The sequence below is a fragment of the Giraffa tippelskirchi genome, chromosome 12 (genome assembly GCF_054371585.1).
Source record: "Giraffa tippelskirchi isolate mGirTip1 chromosome 12, T2T-mGirTip1v1.2.pri, whole genome shotgun sequence".
NCBI lineage: Eukaryota > Metazoa > Chordata > Mammalia > Artiodactyla > Giraffidae > Giraffa > Giraffa tippelskirchi.
The window spans coordinates 42,033,120-42,053,950 of record NC_137286.1 but is presented as its reverse complement, the minus strand read 5'-3'; the positions used below and the strand labels follow the sequence as shown (position 1 = coordinate 42,053,950).

The 20,831-nt window shown below is 42.5% G+C and overlaps 1 protein-coding gene and 2 non-coding genes across 3 annotated transcripts in view; all 3 read left to right on the top strand.

The window, feature by feature from the left end:
• Positions 1-254: 254 nt before the first annotated feature.
• LOC145528606 (uncharacterized) overlaps positions 255-20,831 on the top strand; it is a 29,559-nt gene continuing 8,982 nt past the window's right edge. The window contains exons 1-5 of the mRNA XM_081547268.1: positions 255-323; positions 429-533; positions 13,259-13,330; positions 14,278-14,387; positions 14,979-15,096. Coding sequence (XP_081403394.1) covers positions 255-323; positions 429-533; positions 13,259-13,330; positions 14,278-14,387; positions 14,979-15,096 — 474 coding nt within the window. The remainder of the gene's footprint in view (positions 324-428; positions 534-13,258; positions 13,331-14,277; positions 14,388-14,978; positions 15,097-20,831) is intronic.
• Positions 4,781-4,852, top strand: TRNAC-GCA (transfer RNA cysteine (anticodon GCA)). The gene has a single exon. It is a non-coding gene; the product is annotated as a tRNA-Cys (tRNA).
• Positions 13,661-13,732, top strand: TRNAC-GCA (transfer RNA cysteine (anticodon GCA)). The gene has a single exon. It is a non-coding gene; the product is annotated as a tRNA-Cys (tRNA).

Genomic DNA, 20,831 nt, shown 5'->3' with positions numbered 1-20,831 from the left:
TGATTGACATTCTTCTTGTAATAATTAGGGATGTTGAGCATCTTGTGGCCATTTTTGGCTTTTTTTCCCTTGAAGGATATGAGGGAAAATTTGCCTGTTTCAATTGATTTCTTGTAAATTGGTGGTGTTTAGAATTTATTTCTGCAATACCCACCCCAGGACCTTTCCTGAGAGCAGCTGCCATTAAGAATCCCACAGGCCTTGTGAATCGGAGGTGCCAGTAAGCGCAGGTGGGCAATTTGTAGTTATACGAAATGTCCACAAGGTGGCAGCACTTCTTCATGCCCAAGTCTGATTCTACGGGCAACCAAGCCTTAGGGAAGGTTGGCTTCCTGGGCTGTGAATTGGAGTGGAATGTGTCTGAGCAAACTCCCAAGGGCTTGTGTCCCACTACTTCTTTCCTCTGAAGCTTCACCCCTCCATGCTAGGCTATTCAGTACCTGGGACACCACTCCCTGCTGAGGGCCTATGAGGCTGTACTCTCAAGAAGGAGTCTTGAGCTGGACCCCAGCACCAGGGGACCTGGATACTTGGTGACTTCACCTCTCATCCTTGAGGCCAGAGGGTTGGGCCACCATCGTTGGGGTGCACTAGGAATTCCTAGCCAGGGCAGACAGTACAGGATTGAGACAGATCTCAAAGAAGGCCACCCTGTCGTGCTGTGTTGACCCCACCCCAGTCCAGCCCTGGGACTCAAACCTAATCACGTTCCCAAGATCAAACAGCATCCCGAGTCCAGCAGGTCAGAGGGAATAAACTAGGCATTACTTTTCTTCCCTTTTCTTTAATCTCATGCCAGCGCTACATTGAAGTCTAGTCGATTTGCAGTTTTGTGCTTGTCCTCAGTGTGTTGCTGGACAAAATCCTGGCCTCTCTGCCCACTGAAGCCAAATGAAAAATACGGAGACAGAGTTTGGAGGAAATAGAAAGGTGGCTTTAATTCTCAGCCGGCAGAGAGCGGACCACAGTAGTCTCGCGCCTCAAGGACTGTGCCCCCGCTCCATGAGGAGTCTAGGGGCGCATATAAGATGAGGGACAAAGGTGTGAGTTAGCATCTTGATTTCTTCCTCATGCACTGTGTTGTCAACTAAAAAATATAGTCACAACGTGAAAGTAGTTATTTTGTTTAGTGGGAATGTTTAGGACTCCAAACCCAGGAGACAATATCTCAGTAGCTCTGAGAAAACTGCTCCAAGGAGGCAGAGGGTAAGTCAGGCTATATACAAGTTTGCAACATAGGGAGCAGGCAGTCTGCACATCAAAGATCAGGTATCGATCCTCTATGACCCACCTCCCAGAATATTGGAAATGAAAGCCAAAAAGAACACAAATGGGACCTAATTAAACTTAAAAGCTTTTGCACAACAAAGGAAACTATAAGCAAGGTGAAAAGACAGCCTTCAGAATGGGAGAAAATAATAGCAAATGAAACAACTGACAATGAATTAATCTCAAAAATATACAAGCAACTCCTGCAGCTCAATTCCAGAAAAATAGACGACCCAATCAAAATATGGGCCAAAGAACTAAACAGACATTTCTCTAAAGAAGACATACAGATGGCCAACAAACACATGAAAAGATGCTCAACATCACTCATTATCAGAGAAATGCAAATCAAAACCACAATGAGGTACCATTTCAGCCAGTCAGAATGGCTGCTATCCAAAAGTCTACAAGCAATAAATGCTGGAGAGGGTGTGGAGAAAAGGGAACCCTCTTACACTGTTGGTGGGAATGCAAACTAGTACAGCCACTATGGAGAACAGTGTGGAGATTCCTCACAAAACTGGAAATAGAACTGCCATATGACCCAGCAATCCCACACTGCTGGGCATACACACCAAGGAAACCAGAATTGAAAGAGACACATGTATCCCAATGTTCATCGCAGCACTATTTATAATAGCCAGGACATGGAAGCAACCTAGATGTCCATCAACAGATGAACGGATAAGAAAGCTGTGGTACATATACACAATGGAATATTACTCAGCCATCAAAAAGAATACATTTGAATCAGTTCTAATGAGGTGGATGAAACTGGAGCCCATTATACAGAGTGAAGTAAGCCAGAAAGAAAAACACAAATACAGTATACTAACGCATATATATGGAATTTAGAAGGATGATAATGATAACCCTATATACGAGACAGAAAAAGAGACACAGATGTATAGAACAGTCGTTCGGACTCTATGGGAGAAGACGAGGGTGGGAAAATCTGAGAGAATAGCATTGAAACATGCATATTATCATATGTGAAACAGATCGCCAGTCCAGGTTTGGTGCATGAGACAAGTGCTCAGGGCTGGTGCACTGGGATGACCCAGAGGGATGGGATGGGGAGGGAGGTGGGAGGGGGGTTCAGGATGGGGAACCCATGTAAACCCATGGCTGATTCATGTCAAGGTATGGCAAAGACCACTACAATATTGTAAAGTAATTAACCTCCAACTAAAATAAATAAATTTAAAAAAAAAGATCAGGTATCAAGTTAAGGAATTTAGCATTCTATATATGGGAAGATGCAAGCCTCAGGGCTCACTGAATTCATTCCTTTCACATGCACCTCAGCTATCTGGGGCCAATCCTGTTTCCTTGTTCACCTTGCTTCTTGCATTCCCCCAGCTCTTCAGCAATCACCAGGGGTGGGGGCTGGCGGCAGCATCCCCTGGATCACAATTTGGGGAGCCTTCATTCACATTTGGAGGCCAGAAATCACTGATGGCGGTTACATTTCTTGTTCATTAATATGGCAGGATGCTTTTGAACTGTGGTGTTGGAGAAGACTCCTTGGACTGCAAGGAGATCAAACCAGTCAATCCTAAAGAAGATTGGTCCTGAATATTCATTGGAAGGACTGATGTTGAAGCTGAAACTCCAATACTTTGGCCACCTGATGCGAAGAGTTGACTCATTGGAAAAGACCCTGATGCTGGGAAAGATTGAGGGCAGGAGGAGAAGGGGAAGACAGAGGATGAGATGGCTGGATGGCATCACCAACTCGATGCACATGAGTTTGGGTAAACTCTGGGAGTTGGTGATGGACAGGGAAGCCTGGCCTGCTGCAGTCCATGGGGTCGCAAAGTCAGACACGACTGAGCGACTGAACTGACTGACTGACTGATTTTCATTTAACAGTTTCAAAGACAGTCACAGGCTGGCATCAGTACCTCAGTAATTGAGTCTGGCCATTCAGTGGCTCTGTGGCCTTCTTTCTGATGTGTAACTACAAGGGGAAAGGTGTTGTAAGCAGATAAGGGATGTATTTAGCATAGAGTCTAAAGAAAAATGTGAATTGTAGCTCCTGCAGAGTAAAGGGGCGGAAAAGCAAACTTAGTTACAGACATGCAGAGTTAGGAGCAGCCAGAGTAAAAAAACTAGGAATGTTCAGGCCTGCTCACTGTTCTTTCTCTTTATCGTCTTTGTTCTCAGGAAAGGGAAAGAGAAAAACTCATTCCTCTTTTTTTCCTTTCACTACAACAAATGTACAACAGACTGATTCAGTTATGACATAATCATACAGCATATTTGTACTTTTTATTGATTCTTTTGCCATAGGTTTATTGAACAAGGTGGAGTAAAGTTCTCTGTGGTGAACATCGGGTCCCTGTGGAGTAACTATTAGAGATACAAATTTTTTTTAATATGTGCAGGGAACAAAGGAAGGAAATATTCCTTATGGATTATCTATTACAGCGACAGGTATTTATTTATATGTTAGAGATAAGTATTTCTGTGTATATGTAAATGGAAGAAAGGCAAAAAGGAAGGAAGGAAGGCAGGAGATAATCCTTGTGGATTATCTAATACAGGTACAGATTTCTGTGCATACATTAGTACCGACCTCCTAATTCATCCCTACCCCATTTTTTTTTTCTGGATTCTTTTTTTGTGTTTGAATCTCTGAGTCTCCTTTGGTGTTCTAAATTACTTCCAGTGTATCTCTTTTTTTTAACTTTTCCTAGCAGGGACATCATCTGCTATTTTCTTCCTCTATTGCTGACTCCATTTAGTGTTAGATCCTCCAGGGTTTAACCTTGTGGTGACCAGTGGCATAATTTCAGAATTTTAGTGGCGGTCTTCATGTCTGAGTAATGCCCCACTGTATATACATACCATATTTCTTTAAGATTTAATCTATTTAAGTGGTGGTGTAATGAAAGTGGGGTACATGTGCATTTTTGAATGATGGTTTTCTCAGGACATTACCCAGGTGTGGGAATGTCAGATCATAGGGTTAGCTGTCTCAAGGAGCTGTCTCTACCCCACCCTATTTCTTCCTTCCTTCCTTATTTACTATCTGTTTATCTTTTTTTCCCAGGTTTGTGTTTCAATCCTTGCCAAATTTTAATGGAGCTGTTTCATATAATTTGAGTACAGATCCTTTATCTGATATGTGTTTCAGAAATAGTCTGTTTCAGTTTGTTCATTATTTGATTTTCTGAATAAGGTATTTCATAGAGTAAAAGGCTTCAATTTTATAAATAATTTTATAATTTTTATTTTTCTGAGGAAGTTTTCAGTCATGAAAGTGAATAGTTGTATGGAAGTGAGTAATATGAATGTTATTACCTATATGAAAGTTATTAATTTTATGGAAGTTATTCAATTTATGCCAGTTATTCAGTTTATGAAAGTTATTATTTTTATGGAAGTTTTAATTTTATGGAATATCTATGTACATCTACTGAGAGATATAAATATCTGTCTACCTAGAGATGTTAACATCTACACAGAGATATAAAAAATTACATCCTGATAAATATATAAGGCTTCCCTGGTGGCTCAGATGGTAAAGCGTCTGCCTGCAATGCGGGAGACCCAGGTTCAATCCCTGGGTTGGGAAGACCCCCTGGAGAAGGAAATGGCAACCCACTCCAGTACTCTTGCCTGGAAAATCCCATGGATGGAGGAGCCTGGTAGGTTACAGTCCATGTGGTTGCAAAGAGTCGGACACAACTGAGCGACTTCTCTTTCTTTCACTTCAAAAAATATCTGTGTACATATCTCTTTATATTTTTGGCCAGGTGTATTTTTGTCTTTACCAAATGTATATTGGGCTGTTCGGTCTAATTTGAGTACAGATCCTTTATTCGATATGTGTTTTGGAAATGACTTCTTCCAGTCTGTGATTCATCTTTGGGTTTTCTGAATAAGGTGTTTCATGGAGTAGAAACTTTTAATTTTATAAATAATTTTATAATTTTAATATTATGAGGAAGTTTTTAATTTGATGAAGTAGTTTTTAATTTCATGAAGTTTTAAATTTTCAGAAACTTCATTTTATGAAATTTTTTCATTTTATGAATGTTTTTAATTCTTTGTTGTTGTTGTTTTTTAGATTCTAAGTTGTGTCCAACTCTGTGACCCATGGACTGCAGCATGTAAGTCTTCCCTGTCCTTCACTCTTTCCCGGAGTTTGCTCAAACTCATGTCCATTGAGTCAGTGATGCCATCCAACCATCTCATCCTCTGTTGCCCACTTCTCCTCCTGCCCTCAATCTTTCCCAGCATCAGGGTCTTTTCAAATGAGTTGGCTCTTCTCATGAAATGGGCAAAGCATTGGAGCTTCAGGTTCAGCATCAGTCCTTCCAATGAATATTCAGGGTTGATTTCCTTTAAGATTGACTAGTTTAATCTCCTTGCTGTCCGTGGAACTCTCGAGAGTTTTCTCTAGCACCACAGTTCGAAAGCATCAGTTCTTCGGTGCTCAGCCTTCTTTATGGACCAACTCTCACATCCATATGTGACTACTGCAAAAATTATAGCTTTGACTAAACAGACCTTTGTTGGCAAAGTGATGTCTCTGCTCTTTAATGTGCTGTCTAGGTTTGTCATAGCTTTTCTTCAAAGGAGCAAATGTCTTTTAATTTCATGAAATTTGAAGCCCAGTGATTTTTGAGCCCTAAAGAAGAAAATCTGCCACTGTTTGCATTTTTTCCCCATCTATTTGCCATAATGTGATAGGACTGGATGCCATAATTTTAAGTTGTTTTAAGCCGGTTTTTCACTCTCCTCTCCCAACCCTCATCAAGAGGCTCTCTAATTCTTCTTCACTTTCTGCCTTTAGGGTGGTATCATCTGTATATCTGAGGTTGTTAATATTTCTCCAAGCAATCTTGATTCCAGCTTGTGACTCATTTAGCCAGGCATATAGCATGATGTACTCTGCATATGGCCTTTTATACAATTCATGAAGTTCTCACAGCAAGTATACTGGGATGGTTTGCCATTCCCTCCTCTAGTGGATCACGTTTTGTCAGAACTCTCTGCTATGACCCATCCGTCTTGGGTGGCCCTGCATGGCATGGCTCATAGCTTCATTGAGTTATGCAAGCCCTTTCGCCACAACAAGGCAGTGATCCATGAAGGGGATCCTTCATGTTGTTGACCCCTTTTCAACAACACAAGAGGTGACTTTACACATGGACCTCACCAAGTGGTCATTACTGAAATCAAAGTGATTACATTCTTTGTAGCTGAAAATGGAGAAACTGTATACAGTCAGCAAAAACAAGACCTGGGGGTGACTGGCTCAGATCATCAGATTCTCATAGCAAAATTCAGGCTCAAACTAAAGAAAACCTGGGAAAAACACTAGGCCAGCCAGGTATGACTTAAATCAAATCCCATATGGATTCACAGTAGAGGTAACGAATAGATTCAAGGGACTAGATCTAGTTAAGAGTGTGCCTGAAAAACTATGGACAAAGGTCCGTAATATCGTACAGGAGGTGGCAAACGAAACCATCCCAAAGAAAAAGAAAAGCAAGAAGGCAAAGTGGTTATCTGCGGAGGCTTTACAAATAGAAGAAGAACAAAGAGAAATGAAAAGGAAGGGAGAGAGGGAAAGCTACATCCAATTAAATGCAGAGTTCCGAAGAACAGCTAGGAGAGACAAGAAGGCCTTCTTCAATGAACAGTGCTTAATAGAAGAAAAAAAACAAATGGGAAAAGACTAGAGATCTCTTCAGGAAAATTGGAAACATCAAGGGAGTATTCCGGCCAAAGATAAAGGATAAAGGATAAAAATGGTAGTAGTAGACCTAGTAGACACTGAAGAGATCAAGGAGAGATGGAAAGAATACACAGAAGAACTGTATAAAAAATATCTGGATGAACTGGATGACTACGATGGCGTGGTTAGTCACCCAGAGCCAGACATTCTGGAGTGTGAAGTCAAGTAGGCCTTAAGAAGCACTGCTGTTGATAAAGCTAGTGGATGCAACGAAATTCCAGCAGAATTATTCAAATCCCTAAAGGATGATGCCATCAAGGTTTTGCACTCATTATGTCGGCAAGTCTGGAAGACCCAGCAGTGGCCACAGGACTGGAAAAGGTCAATCCTCATCCCATTTTCCAAGAAGGGTAGTACCAAAGAATGTGCTAACCATCAAACAATTGCACTCATCTCCCATGCTAGTAAGATCATGCTTAAAATCTTGCATGCTAGGCTTCAGTATTATTCGATCCAAGAACTTCCAGATGTACAAGTTGGGTTTAGAAATGGAAGAGAAACTAAAGATCAACTTGCCAACATCACTAGATTGTAGAGAAAGCAAGGGAATTTCAGGAAAACACCTATCTCTGTTTCATCGACTACGCTAAAGCCTTTTTGTGGATCATGACAAACTGTGGAAAACCCTTAAAGAGATGGGAATACCAGACCATCTTACCTGTCTCCTGAGAAACCTGTGTGCAGATCAAGAAGCAACAGTTAGAACCCTGTATGGAACAACTGATTGGTTCAAGATCAAGAAAGGAGTACGACAGGGCTGTCTGCTGTCACCCTGTTTGTTTAACCTATACTCTGAGCACATCATGAGAAAGGCTGGGCTGGATGAGTTACAAGCTGGCGTCGAGATAGATGGGAGAAACATCAACAACCTCAGATATGTGGATGACACCACTCTAATGGCAGAATGTGAAGAAGAACTAAAGAGCTTCTTGATGAGAGTGAAGGAGGAGAGTGAAAGAGCCAGCTTAAGACTAAATATTAAAAAAACTAAGATCATGGCTTCCAGCCCCATTACTGCATGGCAAATAGAAGGAAAAATGTGGAAGTACTGACAGATTTCCACTTCTTGGGCTCCAAAATTACTGTGGACGGTGACTACAGCCATGAAATCAGATGATGATTGCTTTGGCAGGAAAATGATGACTAACCTAGACAGTGTGTTGTAAAGTAGAGACATTAACTCTGCTGACAAAGGTCCATATAGTCAAAGCTATGGTCTTCCCAGTGGTCACATACAGTTGTGAGAGCTGGACTGTAAAGAAGGCAGAACGCCAAAGAATTGATGCCTTTGAACTGTGGTGTTAGAGAAGACTCTTGAAAGTCCCTTAGACAGCAAGGAGATCAAACCAGTCAATGTTAAAGGAGATCAACTCTGAATATTCACTGGAAGGACTGATGCTGAAGCTGAAGCTCCAGGATTTTGGTTATCTGATGCAAACAGACGACTCATTGGAAAAGTCCCTAATGCTGGGAAGGATTGAGGGTAGAAGGAGAAGAGAGTGTCAGAGGATGCGACAGCTGCATGGCATCACTGATGCAATAACGAACTTGGGGAAACTCCGGGAGATGGTGAGGGACAGGGAGGCCTGGCGTGCTGCAGTCCATGGGGTTGCAAAGAGACAAGACTGCGCGACTGAACAACAACAACACTGCATATAAGTTAAATAAGCAGGGTGACAATATACAGCCCTGATGTACTCCTTTCCCAATTGGAACCAGTCCGCTGTTCCATGTCCCATTCTAACTGTTGCTGCTTGACTTGCATCCAGGGTTCTCAGGAGGCAGGTAAGGTGATCTAGTATTCCCATCTCTTTAAGAATTTTCCACAGTTTGTTGTGAGCTATGCAATGAAAAGCTTTAATTGTTTGAAAATGTTTAATTTATGAGTTTTAAATTTTATGAAAGTTTAAAATTTTATGTATGAAAATATGTACCTCTATTCTCATATATGAGATATATACCTATGTTGTCATGTAAGAGATATATACCTCTATTTTCATATATGAAATATAAATAGAATATTACTCAGCAAAATAAAAGTGGGAGATTTTTAAAACTAGAAGATTCCATTAGGAAACTAATTTTGATGAGAATTTTAAAAAATCACATAAAGTAGTTTTCCTCTTAAATTTTTTTTACAAAGAATTATTCAGTCAAGTGTAGCCAATGAATCTAATTACAGGATAAATTTTTTTTTAAACTTAAGTTCCTCTCAGTGTTCTTTGGCAATACATTTTCTTTTCATTATTTTTGATGCCTACATATTGATTTCAGTTTATAGTGCCCTATAAATGGAACTCACTTAGCAATCTTCTAGTTTCAAATTAAGACTTTTGTATGTATTAAGATGCAAGACAGTATATTTGAATTAGAAGGATTATCTTCAGTCTCTAAAAGCATTACTCAAAAGACACAGTGATTTTCATTATGGTCCCTGGACTGGTATTTACAAATCTACTAAGTCAGAAGCTCTGGAACTGCAATCTGACAATTTGGGTTCATAAACCCTCCAGGTGATTCTGAGGCACTGAAGCACATCAAAGTTTGAGAACTATTGCCACAGAAGTCCCAGTGAGGCACATTCTACCAAGCCCAAGTTGTAAGAATCAGTATCATTATAAGTTATGGTGAAATTTTAATTCTTTTGGTTAAAGAACAACAGCAAAGGATTCCACTCTTCAAATATATATACTTATATTTCCATATATGAAATATATACCTAGTTTTCCTAGGTTTTCATATATGAAATATATACACCTAGGTTTTCATATGTGAGATACATACTGAATACTACTCAGCTATAGAAAAGATTAAAATCATGGGTTTCCAGCAATATAATCCTAGGCACTATCATAGTAAGTGATGTAAGTCCGAAAGACAAAGAGAAATACCGTGCGTTATCAGTTCTATGTGAAATCCAAAACATGCCACCAATGAACTTATCCATGAAACAGAAACAGACTCACAGATAAAGAGAATTAGTGGTTGCCAGTGGGAAGAGGGAGGTGGGAGGGGCAAGGCAGGTGTAGGGGACAGAGATCAAAACTGCTATGTATAAAGTCAGTAAGCTATAGGGATATATCATACAGCACAAGGAAATAGGTTCTATTTATAATAACTTTAAATGTCAGTGTAATCCATAAAAATAGTGATTCTGTTGTACACCCAAAACTAATATAGTGTTGTAAATAAACTGTACTTCAACTTAAAAAAAATTGTTGATGGCTATCTACACGAAATAATCAAAAAAATTGGCAAAATAAAAATGGGAAATTTTTAAAAATAGAGATTCCATCAAGAAACTAATTTCAATGAGAAACTCCCTTAGGCTCATGGTGTAACCCCGTGTCCTGGTGTAACTTTAAAGCAAAGATTTTGCTATTAGAGGGCTGTTAATTCTATAGAATCCTAAAATGTCATTAACAACTCACCTAGTCATACAGAAAGAGGTCAAGCTGTATCACCAGGGCAAACTGTTACACCTCCAGTGGAATGGTCAATCTGAGGCCTGAGATGTGGGAAATGTCAGCTGACAAGGTGGTCTCACCATGTGCCCCCTGGTCAGTGACTGAATCTGCTCAGTTCAGTTCAGCCACTCAGTCGTGTCCGACTCTTTGCAACCCCAGGAGCTGCAGCACGCCAGGCCTCCCTGTCCAACACCAACTCCCAGAGCCTACCCAAACTCATCTCCATTGAGTCAGTGATGCCATTCAACCATTTTATCCTCTGTCGTCCCCTTCTCCTCCTACCCTCAATCTTTCCCAGCATCATTTCAGTTTAGTTCAATTTCTCAGTCGTGTCCAACTCTTTGTGACCCCATGAACCGCAGCATGCCAGGCCTCCCTGTCCATCACCAACTCCATGAGTCCACCCAAACCCATGTCCGTTGAGTCGGTGATGCCATCCAACCATCTCATCCTCTGTCATCCCCTTCTTCTCCTGCCCTCAATATTTCCCAGCATCAGGGTCTTTTCCAATGAGTCAGCTCTTCGCATCAGGTGGCCAAAGTACTGGAGTTTCAGCTTCAACATCAGTCCTTCCAATGAACACCCAGGACTGATCTCCTTTAGGATGGACTGGATGGATCTCCTTGCAGTCCAAGGGACTCTTAAGACTCTTCTCCAACACCACAGTTCAAAAGCATCAATTCTTCGGTGTTCAGCTTTCTTTATAGTCCAACTTCCACATCCATACGTGACTACTGGAAAAACCATAGCCTTGACTAGATGGACCTTTGTTGGCAAAGTAATGTCTCTGCTTTTTAATATGCTGTCTAGGTTTGTCATAACTTTCCTTCCAAGGAGTAAGCGTCTTTAAATTTCATGTCTGCATTCACCATCTGCAGTGATTTTGGAGCCCGAAAAACTGAAGTCTCTCACTGCTTCCACTGTTTCCCCATCTATTTGCCAAGAAGTGATGGGACCAGATGCCATGATCTTTGTTTTCTGAATGTTGAGTTTTAAGCCAACTTTTTCACTCTCCTCTTTCACTTTCATCAAGAGGCTCTGTAGTTCTTCTTCACTTTCTGCCATAAGGGTGCTGTCATCTGCATATCTGAGGTTATTGATATTTCTCCTGGCAATCTTGATTCCAGCTTGTGCTTCATCCAGCCCAGTGTTTCTCATGATGTACTCTGCATATGAGTTAAATAAGCAGGGTGACAATATACAGCCTTGACGTACTCCTTTTCCTATTTGGAAGCAGTCTGTTGTTCCATGTCCAGTTCTAACTGTTGCTTCCTGAATTTGCTCAAGGAACAGCTTTTATTGGGAAGCAGACCTTGGTCCCAATACAAGACTTCTGTTTATAGGGAGCATGCAGGTCTCTAAAACTGCTCAAAGATGCACGTGTGTGTGTGTGTTAGTCCCTCAGTTGTGTCCAACTCTTGGCAACCCCATGGACTGTAGCATGCCAGGCTTCCCTGTTCATCACCAACTCCTGGAACTTGCTCAACTCATGTCCATTGAGTTGGTGATGCCATCCAAACATCTCATCCTCTGTCTTCCCCTTCTCCTCCTGCCCTCAATATTTCCCAGCATCAGGACCCTTTCCAATGAGTCAGTTCTTCACATCAGGTAGCCAAAGTATTGGAGTTTCAGCTTCAGCATCAGTCCTTCCAATAAACATTCAGGACTGATCTTCTTTAGGATTGACTGGTTTGATCTCCTTGCAGTCCAAGGGACTCTCAAGAGTCTTCTCCAACACCACAGTTCGAAAGCATCAGTTCTTCAGCACTCAGCTTTCTTCATGGTCCAAGTCTCACATCCATACAGGACTACTGGAAAAACCATAGCTTTAACTAGACAGATGGACCGTTGCTGGCAAAGTAATGTCTCTGCTTTTTAATATGCTGTCTAGGTTTGTCACAGCTTTTCTTTCGAGGAGCAAGCATCTTTTAATTTCATGGCTGCAGTCACCATATGATCCAGCAATCCTACTCCTAGCCATGCATCCAGACAAAGCTTTAATTTGAAAAGATACACGCAATATTCTAAAAGCATTTGTCCATACCGGTTGCATATCTGACAGGAAACCTTTACTCTCACATCTGAGATATCAAATTTGTCTTCACATATTGCCTGCTATATGTAGACCCTTGGTTCACACTCTATGTAACCACATACTGTCATAATTAAATCAAATTTGAATTTTAGCTTTATTTTTAGGATGTGGTTTCCCTCCAGCAGCTTAGGAGCATTTCCTTTTCTCCAGGTCCTGTTTTCCTGGTATGAAATTTCAGACCTCAAAAAGGTTACCTGTTGATACGAATATCAATTTCAATCTAGCTCAGTTTGAACAGAGAAGCAAAAAATCAGGCGGCCTATGTTTTCTGTTTTCCTCATGGAGAAAAATGCAACTGTTGGAAGAAAAAGTACCTGCAGCTCATGTGCTCTTTGAGTCACTAATTGTTGGCAGGAATTTTATTTTATTTTTAAGTATGACTTTTCATTCATATAATAGCAAATAACAGAATTAGACGAAAGTAGTGTGAAATGATGGCTTGCTTCTACCTAGAAAATCTGAACCAAAGGAAACAATGGGAACCGCAAGTATCAGGGTGCCAAGTTTTAAGAATATTTTAGGTTTGCAAATAATAACTAGTCTGCTTACAATTTCAACAGTATATTTTTATACTAATAAAGAAGGTATTTTTCCAGGAGATTTCCAGTGTGGTCACCTCCTGCTGGAAGCCTGGGGTGCTGGAATCAGGCCACTTCCTGTCTGTCTTTACAGAACACTGGGCTGTACACCGAGAAGTTCCTGAATCTCCCCTGGATGCTGACCATCATGGGATCAGAGAAATTGGTAACGTTGTTTTGCCTGTTGGAATGTTTAATAACAAGATTCTTTCAGTTTCCTGATTTGGGTGAAGTGTGGAGCCCAGAGATGATTTCTTTAAGAAATGTACATCCGAGGTCCCACACGACGGTGAGCCCCCGTCCAACAGTCAGACCCCTGCATGTGTATGATCTCTGCTTCCTGGGAAACCAGCCCTAAACTAGTCTGAACCTGACCAAGTTCTGTCTACATGGTAGATTTAGACCTCTCCAAGTCTTGTCTACACTGATGCTGTTTAGACCAAACCATGTGCTTTCTGCAATGAGAACATTTAGACCTGACCTTGTACTCTGTGCTTCCCTGGTGGCTCAGATGGTAAAGCGTCTGCCTGCAAAGCAGGAGACCTGGGTTCAATCCCTGGGTAGGGAAGATCCCCTGGAGAAGGAAATGGCAACCCACTCCAGTAGCTTTGCCTGAAAAATTCCATGGACTGAGGAGCCTGGGAAACTATAGTCCATGGGGTCGCAAAGAGTTGGACACGACTGAGCAACTTCACTTTCTTTCTTGTACTCTGTGCACTAGGACATGGAGACCTGGGTAGAGACCTGGCCTGGCCTCTTCCCTGGAAAACTCTGTGCCTGTGTCTGAATATCAGTGCTCAGATGTCTGGGGTCTGGGGCTGAGGTGGGCTTCTCTGGGTAGCCGTGCTCTTCTCTGAGCGGGGCTCCATGGCCTTCCCCGGGCAGGGGGAGGTCGTTGCTGCGGTAGGGTTTGTCGTCTTTCTCCCTGCCAGGTTCACCTTCCCTGAGGTCCTTGAGACCGCTCAGGTGGGCTAAATAGTAGTTATTCCCATTTTCCAGCACATTCAGGTTGAGTAGGGAGGCAGGTTCACCTGGTGAATTGGTTCCAGGTTCAGGGATCGGGAAGAAAGTCAATGGGCAGCAGGTGAGGCTGCGGCTGTGCTCTCCTTCCAGTCGACTCTCGCCTCCGAAGAGAACAGAGCTGCCCCTCGTCTCCCAGCCCAGCTCTCCTGTTTTCTCAGCGCCTCAGCGGGACAAGAAGGACAGAGCCTGCCAGAACCAAGGTAGTGTGTTCACCTCTAGCATGAGTTTTCAAACCAGCAAAAAATCACACAGAACCAGAGTGAAAACAGGAGGGGCCTGACTTCTAACGGACAATTGAGGGGAGAGGAGACGGACTCTACACTTCTTTCTAGGGTCCCAGAGGTCCCAGGGACCGGGCTTGTTTACACATTGGGGGCCCACTGACCATAGCTGTGGTGTCCTGAACGAGGGGATGTGTGACCCCAGGTGTGGGGTCAGTTGTGAGTCTCACCCCATCTCCTGGGTCAGGATCATGTGTGTTGGGATACCATACACACAAAGCTAATAAAAGGGAAGAATACATGAGAGCTTCGCTTGTGTTTAGGAATTCATGCTTTACGGTGTTCACTTTATACAGGCCTGTGCCTGTTTTCTTCTTATCCTCTCGAGGTTCACCCTCCCTGGGGCTCCTGGAGGTTCCTCAGGTGTCTACCTGGTAATCATTCCAATTCACCAGCACGAGCCTGGCGGGAAGGGAGACAGGCTCACCTGGTGAGTTGATTGCAGGGCACATGGATCAGGCAGAGAGCCAAAGGGCAGTAGGTGACGTTGCTGCTGTGATTTCCTTCCAGTCGACCGTCCCTCTTCAGGAGAGACCAGACCTGCCCCTCGTCTCCCAGCCCTGCGTCTGGTGTGAGTTTTCTCAACACCTCAGTGGAACAAGAAAGGACCGAGCCTGCCAGAACCAAGGTAGTGTGTTCAACATTATCATGACAGCTGTAAAAACAGTTACTATCACACAGAACCAAAGGGAGGAGACGAGGACTTGTCGGGACAAGTGTGGGGAGAGACCAACACTACATTTCTTTCTACCATGCCAGGAGTTTACAAAAACCCACTATTTTCCATCTCAGGGACCCAGCCAGCAGAGACATGGTGTCTTAACCAAGGGTTGTGGGATCCCAGGTAAGGGATCTGGGGTTTGTGTGGGTCTCATCCCATCCACATGGGTCAGGATCCTGTGTACACAGAGACCACATGTCTGTTCTTCACCTGCAGTGTTTCCTGTCTCCTCAGAGATTCCCAATGTCTGAATTGAGGGTGTTGCCCTGATTAACCTGTGGTCCTTTTTCTTCTTTTCATCTTGTCACATTCGCATGAGGTCAGGCACCTTTGGGTGGGTTGCTGCTCTGTGTTCTGCTGAGTGAAAACCTTTGGTGGTGTCATATTAATATCATAGCATATCCCATATCCAATTCATAGGGTCATGACTGTGCGGTTTCCCCTAGACCGAGCTCAGGTAATTTAGTTTGTAATTGTTATTTTATATTGAAGTAGAATTGACTTCTGATGTTTAGTTTTAGGTGTACATGAACTTGATTCAATTATACATGGATGTATATATATTGTTTTTCTGGTTTTTTCTCATATAGGTTATTACAATTTGTTTAGGAGACTTCCGTGTTCTATTCAGTAGATCCTTTTTCATTATCAACTTTATATTTATTCATGTGTATATCTTCATCCCAAACCCGTAATTTATCTCTTCTAACTTTTTTTTTGATAATCAGAATTTAGTTTTCTCAGGCTCTTTCTGTTATGTACATTAGTTCATTGGTATGAATTTATGGATCCCACCTGTATGTGTTATCTTAGGATGTTTGTCTTTTTGTCTGTGACTTACCTCACATAGAATTATAATTTCTTGGTTCATCCATGCTGCTGCCAATATGATTATTTCGTTCTGTTTTGTGGCTGAGTAGTATTTTAGTGTACAGATGTATGATGTAGTTTTTATATTTGTGTCAATGGACATTTTGGTGGATTTCATGTCTTGGCTATTGTAAATAGTGCTGCCCTGAAAATCGAGGTGCACGTGTCATTTTGAATGATGATTTTCTTTGGATCTAAGCCCAGAAATGGGACTGCAGGATCATATGATACCTCTATGTTTAATGTTTCAAGGAACCTTCATGCTGTTTTCCATCATGGCTTCACCAGTTACAGTCCCACCAAGACTGTAGGAAGATTCCATTTTCTGTACGTTCTCTACAGTATTTATTCTTTGCAGGTATTTTCGATGATGGCCATTGTGACTAGAGTAAGGTGACAGCTTATTGAAGTTTTGATTGGCATTGATTTAATAATTATTGATGTGGAGTATCTTCCCATGTGCTTTTATTATTTTATACCTGTGAATACAATTTACATCTTGAAACTGACTTCTTGAAACTTGGCCCTGTTTGGAATTCTTTTGTGATGATTTTTCCCTGGACATTTCTTGAGGGCAGGTGTCATTTAAAGCCCTGTTGGACTTGAGACTATTAAGAGCCCTTCATCACCTGTTTTATGACTTCCCTGCTGGTTCAGTGGTAAAGAATCCACCTGTAGTGCAAGAGAGTTACAGGAGACATGGGTTCGATCCCTGGGTCAGGAAGATCCCCTGGGGGAGGAAATGGCAACCCACTCCAGTACTCTTGCCTGGGAAATCCCATGGACAGAGGAGCCGATGGGCTACAGTCCATGGGGTCACACAGAGTCAGACATGATTGAGTGACTAAACAACAATAACACCTGTTTTAATGTGTGTATATTGATCTGAACCAGCTAATTATTCCCTGACCACTCCCCCCCCCACACATAGCTTTTTTGGTAACCATAAGTTTCTTTTCTAAGTCTGTGCACCTGTTTCTCTTTTGTAAAGAAGTTCATTTGCATCCATTTTTAGATTACACCCAGAGTGATATCATATGATACTTGCCCGTCCCTGTCTCGCTTCCTTCACTTGGAATGATCACCTTGACTTTCTTTTCTGTGGCTGGACTTGGAATCATTTCCTATTTCTTTGTGGTTGAGAAATATTGCATTGTGTATTTGTACCCCATCGTGTATTCATTTCTGTGTAATTTCATCAGTTAGCTTGCTTCCCAGACTTGGCTATTGTCCCTTGTGGAGCTGAGATTCCTGGGGTTCCCGTATCTTTAAAATTTTTGATTTTCTCCATATTTGTGCCCATACTTGGGATTGTTGAGTCCTGAAATACTTGTTATTTTTTAAATAAACCTCCATGTTTTCTCCCTACTGAATGAACCTATGTACCTTGTGATCAACAATGCAGGAGGGTTCCCTTGTCTCCACACTCTCTCTAGCATTTATTCTTTTTAAAATAATTTTATTTATTCATTTATCTTTGGTTGTACTGAGTCTTGGTTGCTGAGTGTAGGCTTTCTCTATCTGCAGCAAGCGGGGGCTACTCTCTAATTTCACTGTGCAGCTTCCCATTGCAGGAGCTTCTAATTGCAGAATGTGGGCTCCAGAGTGCCAGGCTTCAGTGCCTTGCATCATGAGGGCGCAAAAGTTGTAGTTAAAGCACAGGCTCAACAATTTTGGCCCATGGGCTTAGTTGTTTCATGTATGTGGAATCTTCCCAGAACAGGGATCGAACCCATGTCTCCTGAATTTGCAGGCTGATTCTTAACCACTACACCACCAGGGAAGTCCTAGCATTTATTCTTTAAGATGTTTTGAAATGGCCATTCTGACCAATGTGAGTGCTTAGCTCATTGGACTTTGGATTTGCATCTGATAATTAGCGATGCTGAGCATCTTTTTATGTGCCTAACTGCAATCTGTAGGCCTTCCTTGAAGAAATATCCTTTTCAGTCTTGGTCCATTTTGTTCTTGGATTATATTTATTTTTCATATTGTGTTGTACGAGCTGCTTGTATGTTTTGGAGATGGAGTGGAGAGGGGTTGAGACAGTTGGGATGGGTGCCCTTAATCCCAGCCTGGGACAGCGCTCTCTCCTGAGACACCAAGGAGGCTGCTCTTTCAGAAAGGTTTCAGCTGGGGACCTCAGCAACAAGAGACCTGGAGGCTAGGTGAGTTCCAAGGTCCTCGTGGCCAGAGCATCAGGCCACTATCCTTTGGGTGCACTAGGATCTATGGTGCCAGCCAGGGCAAACCACCAAGTAGTCAGGTTTAAGAAGGGGCTCAATTAAGGGCACTTGCCCCAACTGTCTCACCCCCTCTCCAGTCCAATAATGGGGACCCAGGCCTGGTCAGGTTCCAGGGATTGGAAAGCAGCCCGAGTCAGGGAGATCAGAGGGGATAAAATAGGCAACAGTCTTCTCTTCTCTTTAATCTCATGCTGATACAGTGTTGACTTATATTTGTTTCGCAGTTTTGTGCTTGTTGTCAGTGTACAGGCTCCTGATTCAGTTCTGACATACGTACAGCATATCTGTTCTTTTTTCAATTTTTTTGCCATAAAGATTATTGAACAAGGTTGAGTAAGCTCCCTGTGTTGAACATTGTGTCCTTCTGAAGTATCCATTTTGACTGTATGCAACACCAAGGATTGTAACCCCCTGGGTTCCTCTTTCCATGGATTCTCCAGGCATGAATATTGGAGTGGATAGCCATTCCCTTCTCCTGGGGATCTTTTGGACCCAGGGGTTGATTTCAGGCTCCCACATTATTAACCCTTTGGCCACCAGGGAAGCTCTAAGTATCTATTAGAGATACAGATTTTTTATCTATGTGGAGGGAGGGAGAAAGGAGATAATCCTGTGTATTATCTTTTATGGATACAGATTTCTATGTATATGTTAGACATACCGATTTGCATGTATATGTTAGACATAGTTTTCTGTGTACAGGTGAAGCAAGGAAGGAAGAAGATAATCCTTGTGGATTATCTATTACAGATACAGATGCCTGTGTATGTGTTTGAGACACAGGTTTTGGTGTATATGTAGTCCCGAATTCCTAATTGATCCTTGGACTTTTATTATTTCTTTTCTTTGGAATTCCTTGTGTTTGAATTTTCAGACTCTCTTTCTGTGTTGTAAATTAGTTTCTTTGTATCTCTCTTTTTTATTTGACTGGAAGGAACATCATATGCTATTTTCTTCCTCTGTCTCCTGAATACACTTAGTGTATAACCCTCCAATGTCCTTCCTTGTGGCCACCAGTGGCATAATTTCATAATTGCAGTGCTGCTTTTTCATGGCTGTCTAATAGACCAGTGTATTTATTTACCACGTGTCTTTAAGCTTGAATCTGTCAGAGGACATTGTGTTGTTCTGTATCTTGACTATTATAAGCAGTACAACAGTGAATATTGGGGGGCATGTGTCTTTGAATGATGGATTTCTGGGGATACAGGCCCAGGTGTGGATGTCATATACTAGGCTCAGCTCTCTTGAAATGTTTGTATTCTGGCATGTAGAGGCTGTCTTTTCTAGGGGTTGTTGACAATGTCCATTCCCACCAACCTTGTATTGGGGTTCAATCAGCTCCTGGCCCTCTCCCACATTTACTGTTTGTAGACTTTTGTGGATGTCCATTCTGACTGGTGGGATTTGATTTTATGTTATCGTTTTGATTGTCTTTCCTCCTGTAATAATTAGGGATGCTGAGTACCTTGTCCAGTGCCATTTTTTAATTTTCCATAAAGGATTTGAGGGAATTCACCTGTCTCAATTGGCTCCTTGAGTCGGCTGTGTTTGGAATTCATTTCTGCAATACTCGCCCAGGACCTTTCCTGAGGGCAGCTGTCATTAGCAGCCCCATAGGCCTTGTGAATGGAGGTACCAGTAAGCACAGGTGTACAAGTTGTAGTTACAGGAAATGTCCACAAGGCGGGAGCACTTCTTCATGCCTAACCGGTCCTCCCACAACCAGAGCCTTAAGGAGCACCGGCCTCAGGCTGTGAATTAGAGTGGAATGTGCCTGAGCAAACACTCAAGGGCTTGTGTCTCACTACTTCTAAGATTCTCCCCTCCTCTGGAGACTCACCCCAGCCTTGGCCGCAACCTCAGCTGAGGGGCCCAGGAGGCTGCACTCCCAAAAAGGGGCCTTGAATTGGAGACCCCAGCACCGGGAGACCTGGAGGCTATGTGACTTTTCCCAGGCCTTCGAGCTCAGAGGGTCGTGCCACCATTCTCTGGGTGCCCTAGGGCGTGTGGTCCCAGCCGGAGGATACCAGACAGTACAGGTGTCAGTTCAGTTCAGTTGCTCAGTCATGTCCGATTCTTTGCGACTCCATGAACCGCAGCACGCCAGGCCTCCCTGTCCATCACCAACTGCATGAGTCCACCCAAACCCATGTCCATCGAGTCGGTGATGCCATCCAGCCATCTCATCCTCTGTCGTCCCCTTTTCCTGCCCTCAATCTTTCCCAGCATCAGGGTCTTTTGCAATGAGTCAGCTCTTCACATCAGGTGGCCAAAGTATTGGAGTTTCAGCTTCAACATCAGTTCTTCCAATTAACACCCAGGACTGATCTCCTTTAGGATGGACTGGATGGATCTCCTTGCAGTCCAAGGGACTCTGAAGAGTCTTCGCCAACACCACAGTTCAAAAGCATCAATTCTTCGGTGCTCAGCTTTCTTTACAGTCCAACTCTCACATCCATACATGACCACTGGCAAAACCATAGCCTCAACTAGATGGACCTTTGTTGGCAAAGTAACGTCTCT